The sequence below is a fragment of the Eulemur rufifrons genome, chromosome 2 (assembly GCF_041146395.1).
Source record: "Eulemur rufifrons isolate Redbay chromosome 2, OSU_ERuf_1, whole genome shotgun sequence".
NCBI classification, from domain to species: domain Eukaryota; kingdom Metazoa; phylum Chordata; class Mammalia; order Primates; family Lemuridae; genus Eulemur; species Eulemur rufifrons.
The window spans coordinates 114,663,619-114,670,611 of record NC_090984.1 but is presented as its reverse complement, the minus strand read 5'-3'; the positions used below and the strand labels follow the sequence as shown (position 1 = coordinate 114,670,611).

General features: G+C 56.2%; 1 protein-coding gene across 1 annotated transcript; it reads left to right on the top strand.

The window, feature by feature from the left end:
* Positions 1-4,206: 4,206 nt before the first annotated feature.
* On the top strand, positions 4,207-5,319 carry GPR68 (G protein-coupled receptor 68). The gene has a single exon (XM_069493073.1). The coding sequence runs from the start codon at positions 4,207-4,209 to the stop codon at positions 5,317-5,319; it is 1,113 nt and encodes a 370-aa protein (XP_069349174.1).
* The last annotated feature ends 1,674 nt before the right edge of the window (positions 5,320-6,993 follow it).

The window sequence follows — 6,993 nt, the reverse complement described above, 5'->3', positions numbered from 1 at the left end:
CCACGTCCTCAGGAGCTGAACCCTAGATCTTCTAGACTCTCCTAGTACCTTGCTACTCAGAGTGTGGGCCATGGGCCAGCAGCTTGTTTGAAATGAAAACTCTTGAGCCCCACCTCCGATCTAATGAGTGTGAAACTCTGCAGGTGGGGGTCAGCAATCCCTCTCAAATCCTCCGGGTTCTGATGCACCTAAGTTCAGGAACCAGTGCTCTAGAGTACCAAAGCCCTCTTTTTGCTGCAAAATGAACGTATGCGGTGCTTTAATCTAAACATGGTAAATGTTTCTTCTTTGCTTTGCAAGCATGAATATTTCTGACTTTAGTTGCCAGAATTAGGTTACTGCTGGCCTAGGGAAGACGAAGCTCCAAACTGTGGCCCCCCACCCCCACCCCCACATGTACACCCACCGCGGATAAGCAGCGGGGTTCAGGCCTGGGGACTTGCAATGAATGCCCAAGACCTGATGGGTTGTGTTTTCACGGTGGCTTCATTTACCCTGTTTTGGTGGAGCCTGGGGGCCGGTGCATGTGAATGGATTTTATCTTTGTGCTAGTGGATTTTATGTGGATTGCAGAAAACTGAAGTAAATTCAGAAACAGGAACTATCCTGGGCAGGGGACAGTGGGGGACCTCCTCACGTGTAAGCTGGTGAAGCATTTGGCCCCACGTGTGTGCGCTAGGAATCCGGGGACTGGAGAGCTGGCAAGAGGAGGGCCAGTGGCTGGAGTCTGCCGCGCTGGGCTGTGCGCGGAGTTTTGGGGTCACAGGCCTCAGCGGCGTCTGCTGCCCTTCCTCTCGCCGTCAACAAGCAGACAAGACTGAAGACACCCTGTGTGCTGCTGCTGGAAATGTGACATGGTGCAGCCACCATGGAAAACGGTATGGTGGTTCCTCAAAAAATTAAAAATAGAATTACCATATGATCCAGCAATTCCAATTCTGGGTTTTAGCCAAAAGAATTGAAAGTGGGAACTTGAACAGATCTTTGCACTTCCATGTTCTCTGCGGCATTATTCACAGTAACCAAAAGGTGGAAACAACCCAAATGTCCACTGACTCAGGGATACATACAATGTAGCCTGTGCATGTGATAGAATATTATTCAGCCTTAAAAAGGCAAGAAATTCTGACACACGCTACAACATGGATGAATCTTGAAGACAGTATATTAAATGAAACAAGCCAGGCACAAAAGGACACATACTGTATGATTCCATTCACGTGAAGTACCTAGAGTGGTCAGATTCATTAAGACGGAAACTGTGATAGAATGGTGGTTGCTAGGGACTGGGAGTTATTATTTAATGGGTACAGAGTTTTAATTTTGCACGATGAAAGTTCTGGAGATGGAAGGTGGTGGTGGCTGCACGACAGCGTGAATGTACTTAATGCCACCAAACTGTACACTTAGAGACGGTTAAAATGGTAAATTTTATATTACATGTATTTTACCACAATAAAAACAGTAAGAAGCGCCACCATCCCTGAGATTCTAGGCCAGCGCCCTGGAGAGGACAGGGGAGGGACTGCAGGTGGCAGGGAGCTGGGGTGTGCAGCAAGGAGACCTGGTTTCTGAGGCTGACGCTCCCCTCCCTAGGCTGGCTTTGGGCAAGTCATTTCCCCTTTGGAGCCTCAGTGTCCTCACCTGGAAAATGAGAAGTCCATTCACTCTTCATTCACGAAGTATTAACTGTGTGCCTGTCATGTTTCGGGCACTGTTCAAGCTGCTGGGGACACAGCAGCGAACAGGGGGATGAGGCCTGTGTCCCAGTGGAATTTATGTTGTCATGGAGGAGACAGACCTCCGCTGTCCACGAGCAAAGAAACAAACAGGAGAAAGATCAGATGAGGATAGGAGTTCTGCAGCGCGGTCACATAAGATGATGTGGTGGTGACCGGGGAGGGGGCTGCTTTAGGTGGGGTGGGCAGGGAGGCCTCGGGAGGAGGTACCGTTTCAGCCGAGATCTGGCAGAAAAAGAAGCAATGCTGTGTTGGGGTGGGGCGGAGGGCAGAGAGAGGAACTTCAGGAAGAGGCGGCAGCTGACGCGAAGGCCCAAGGCAGGACCGAGGTCAGGTGACTGAGGCACGGCGAGCTGGCCAGTGTGGCTGGCATGTGGTGGCGGCAGGCAGGGCTGGGGGAGCTGGAGCCGGATCACACTGGGCCTTGTAGGTGTGGCGAGGAGTTTCGATCTTACTCTAGGTGTGATAAAAAGTTGTCTCTGAGGATTTGAAGCAAGAAAGAGGAAGGCCTGGTTGGCATTGTGGAAAGATTGCTGTGGCTGCCCTGTGATGAGGGCCCGGGTGGGAGAGCTGGGGCGGGGACGGGTGGGGGACAGAGCTGAGACAGAGAGGAGAGCTGGGGGTGGAGAACACGGGGGAGAGCTTGGTGTGGGGGTGTCGCTGGGGTGCTTTGGAGGGAGCTACAGGAAGTTGGATTGCAGGCGAGAGGGGCGTGGGTGTGGACCAGACCCATCTCTTGCCCATTTCAGAGACACTCATGAAAGCTACAGTCCCTTTTCCCAGGACAAGTGCACAGACGTGTATATTTACAAGCTTGAGTGTGTGATTTCAGGGAAACTCCTCAGATTTATCCACCGTGAACCCCAGGGCTGGAACTGCTGGGTGGATGTCTCCAAGCCCTTCCCAGCACGCCGTGCCCACTTTTCTGGCTCTGGCGGCCACTGGGCAAGGCCGGGGCAGGAGGAAGACTGTGGAGGGTGGGGCCGTGGCTAGTGGCCTGATGAGACGTTGGTCATGGACTCTGAGAGGTTTCCCTTCCGGGTCCCTAAGTCCCAGCTTGACTCTGGTCCAGACAGTGCACAGGGCAGGCGGATCTGCCCATACTGAGCAACGGCCCCATTCAGACCCGCTTGCTGAGAATTTGCAACCACACCGACCGTGCACTCCCAACAGGGGTGAAAATCCGTTCTTGGCCGGGGTGGGGTGAGAAAGTTTTAGATATTACAGTGACCTGTCACCCTCCAAAGGACCACAGTACAGAAGCAGTAGATCTGTGATATTACAATTTCATCAGGGTTGGGGAGGGAGTGGTTAGGGGGGAAAAATGTCTAAAAAGGCTCCTTAAAGTAGTGATCATGAAAAAAGGGTTGCAAAATACTGATTTAGATACCGGGAAGTTTTTCATCTGAGAGAGAGCGGAGTTAAATCCATAGAGCAGCTCAGGCTTTTCATCTTGATACACTAATTTATAAAGTAGGCTTATGACAAATCATTTTATTCTGTCTCGTGTAGCTTGTTTGTGTAGCTGGCATGTTCTTTGTGACATTCTCAGCAACAGGAGTGTCTCGCTGATTGGAGTCGGGTCACCGCCTTGTACTGCGCCCTGTGCACTTTTACACCCGTCAGTCCCCGTGGCCCCGATTCTGACCTCCGAGGGCAGGGATGTTTTCATTTCCATTTTATCAGTGAGGAAACTGAGGCTCAGACAAGTAAGTGTCTCACACAGACTCACCTGGGCCCTCACCTGGGTCCACAGCCTTCCCTGGCTCCATGGAGGAGAGGAGAGGTGGCGCTCGCCGATGGGCCCCAGGAGCCGGGCGGTGCCTGCAGGAAGCTGGGCTGTTTCCTGCCAGAGCGCAGGAGCATGTGGATGAGGTCGGGCCTCCTCTGATGCCGCCTGGAGAGGCCCCAGGGAGGGGCTGTGGCCTCAGTGTTAATGGACTAATTCATCCATTCGAGTAGAGCGAATGTGGGTGATGCTTACTGTTGGGGACGAGGGTGGCTGGTGCCGTCACTGTCACATGCGGAATTAATCTTTGCCTCGAGTCTTCCTTGGGGAGCCGGGTTCAGGAGGGGCTCATGCTCCTGAGAACCCCTGGCCTTACCTGCAGCACCAAGGGACCGGGAAAATAAATAAGGGACAGAGTGAATAAGGGGAGCCAGGGAAAGGGACAGGGAGACGCAAATCACGTTTTACGTCCTGCTATGGTGACCCGTTCAGATATTCTAGTTGAGCTGGAGTTGGTTGGCTGCTACCTCTCCTTCTAAATGAAATGAGTAAGGATTTGGGACAGGGCCTGGCACACGGTAGGTGCTATGCAGGTGGCAGCTACTGTTATTCTAAGGCTTTCCTGCCTTTGGCTTTCAGGGGCTCACCCCTCGCCAGTGATGCCCAGCCCCTGGTAGGGCTCGAAGCACCTTCTACGGACAGGATGGCGGTGGAGAGACCGGCCCAGTCCCGCAGCCCATGAGAGCGGAGGCCCCTTCAGGCCCAAAGATGGGGAACAGCACTGCAGACAACTCCTCGCTGAACTGCACCATCGACCACACCATCCACCAGACGCTGGCCCCGGTGGTCTACGTCACGGTGCTGGTGGTGGGCTTCCCGGCCAACTGCCTGTCCCTCTACTTTGGCTACCTGCAGATCAAGGCCCGCAACGAGCTGGGCGTGTACCTGTGCAACCTGACAGTGGCCGACCTCTTCTACATCTGCTCGCTCCCCTTCTGGCTGCAGTACGTGCTGCAGCACGACCACTGGTCGCACGGGGACCTGTCCTGCCAGGTGTGCGGCATCCTCCTCTACGAGAACATCTACATCAGCGTGGGCTTCCTCTGCTGCATCTCCATCGACCGCTACCTGGCCGTGGCCCACCCCTTCCGCTTCCACCAGTTCCGGACCCTGAAGGCGGCCGTGGGGGTCAGCGCCGTCATCTGGACCAAGGAGCTGCTGACCAGCGTCTACTTCCTCATGCACAAGGAGGTCATCGAGGACGGGAACCAGCATCGCGTCTGCTTCGAGCACTACCCCATAGAGGCATGGCAGCGCGGCATCAACTACTACCGCTTCCTGGTGGGCTTCCTCTTCCCCATCTGCCTGCTGCTGGCCTCCTACCAGGGCATCCTGAGGGCCGTGCGCCGCAGCCACGGCACCCAGAAGAGCCGCAAGGACCAGATCCAGCGGCTGGTGCTCAGCACCGTGGTCATCTTCCTGGCCTGCTTCCTGCCCTACCACGTGCTGCTGCTGGTGCGCAGCCTCTGGGAGGCCAGCTGCGACTTCGCCAAGGGCATCTTCAACGCCTACCACTTCTCGCTGCTGCTCACCAGCTTCAACTGCGTGGCCGACCCCGTGCTGTACTGCTTCGTCAGCGAGACCACCCACAGGGACTTGGCGCGCCTCCGCGGGGCCTGCCTGGCCTTCCTCACCTGCTCCAGGACCCGCCGGGCGCGGGAGGCCTATCCGCTGGGCGCCCCCGAGGCCTCGGGAAAGAGCGGGGTCCAGGGCGAGGAGCCCGAGCTGTTAACTAAGCTCCACGCTGGCTCGCCTGCAGGAGGGGGGTCCCCCATGGGTGGCTCGGCCTAGCCTGGGTCCCCCACGCTGGGGCCAGGGGAGGCCTGAGCCTGCAGCCGCTGGCCCGGGCGCCTGAGCTTGCTGGCCGGCTGCCCCCAGCTTTGCATCGGGAGGTGAGGTGAGCAACTAGATGTCCACCTGCCGGGGCCTTCCAGGGCCGTCGTCATCACAGATACCTGTCCAAGTGCACTGCTGTTACCCCACGATGGGACACAGGAAGGTGTACTGTCATCATGAACACTGGAGCCCCGCCCCACACAGGGTGAGAAGGGAAGATTGGATGGGGAGAAGGAAGGTGGGGGGCGTCTGGGGCTCTGGGAGTGGAGCGAGGACAGTGAGGGTGTGACAGGCAGAGGAGGACTCTAGTTCCAGCCACATCACGGTTTCACAGGGGGCTGAGCAGATCCCCAGCCTGAAGGCTGAGGGAAAACAAACCCCAGGGCTCCCTGGGGAGATGTCTATGGGCCTTAAAAAGTCAGCACTGAAGCTCAGGGGTCGGGACAGGGGCCGGAAGCCAGTGTGTCTTTAAGCAAGTGCCCGACACAGATTCCTCCTAATTAGATTTGTTTCCCAGAAGGGCCAGACCTGAAAGCCTGGGGTGGGCGGGACGGGGGAGAGTGTGTGTGTTTACGGTTAAAATACCACAGTCTCCATGACAGCTGTGTGCCAAGACCCTGAGGCTAGGGCCCTGTGACCACAGTACCCCTCCCCTCCGCCCTGTCCCCTTCCACACCGGCGGTGGAGTGTCTAGCAGTCTCGGAGAGGAGCACGTGTTCTCCCCGACTTCTCGGATGTAACAGAGCAAACACAGCAGAGGTGCACTCTCTGGCAGCTCTCAGCCAAAGGCCTGGGCTTCAATTCTGCTCTGGTTTAAATAGCTCCCGTGACAAGGAGAAGAGGTGGCCTCTGTTCTCCATCTCTGCTCCGCTGCCGGATGTCCCACTTCACCCACCTGGAGAGCGACATTAGGTGCGTGCGCCACGTGTAGCCCAGAGTCCTGACCGCCATCTTTTGTTCTGTCCTGAAAGGCTGGGTAGGGGCTCACCTCTCCTGCAACTTTGTGCCTGACCACATTGAGGTATCCCTCCCACTCCCCACCACACACACACACACACACACACACACACACACACACGGATTTCTCCTGTTCAGTTTTGCAACAAAGTTTCCTGTCCCTTCGACGGTCTCTGGAGAGTGGCAGGGAGGGGCTGTGGGGTCCTTCAGCCTCTTCCTATTGTTCAACCACAAGGGGCTGTGCCTCTGCAACATGCCAGGCACAGCCCCTGCTCTGGTGACCATGCCAAGGACCCCAAGAACTGCCTGTGCTCTGGGAGACCTGCCCACCTCCACAGAAATGCCAGCCCTGCAGACTTTCTGGTCAGTGGGGTGGGGCCAGCCCTCACTTCTCAGGGCTTGTCCTCGAAGGCTGGGGATTCGAGTTCCTCAGAACCAAGAGACTAGGTGTGCTTAATCCTGGGGCGGATCCAGCGGTAGGGAGTAGAAGTTGGCACATTGGAACATTTCTGGAATCTGCCAGAGGGGGCCAGGCAGAACCCCTTCCTCAATCTCCCTTTCCTTCTTCTCCCCAACCTCCAAGAGGTTGATCCTTTACCCAGTGTCTCTTAACTCGTCCATCAGAGGTGCCCAGAGGCAGGTAGCCCAGACTGGATGTGCCGCAGGGAGGCA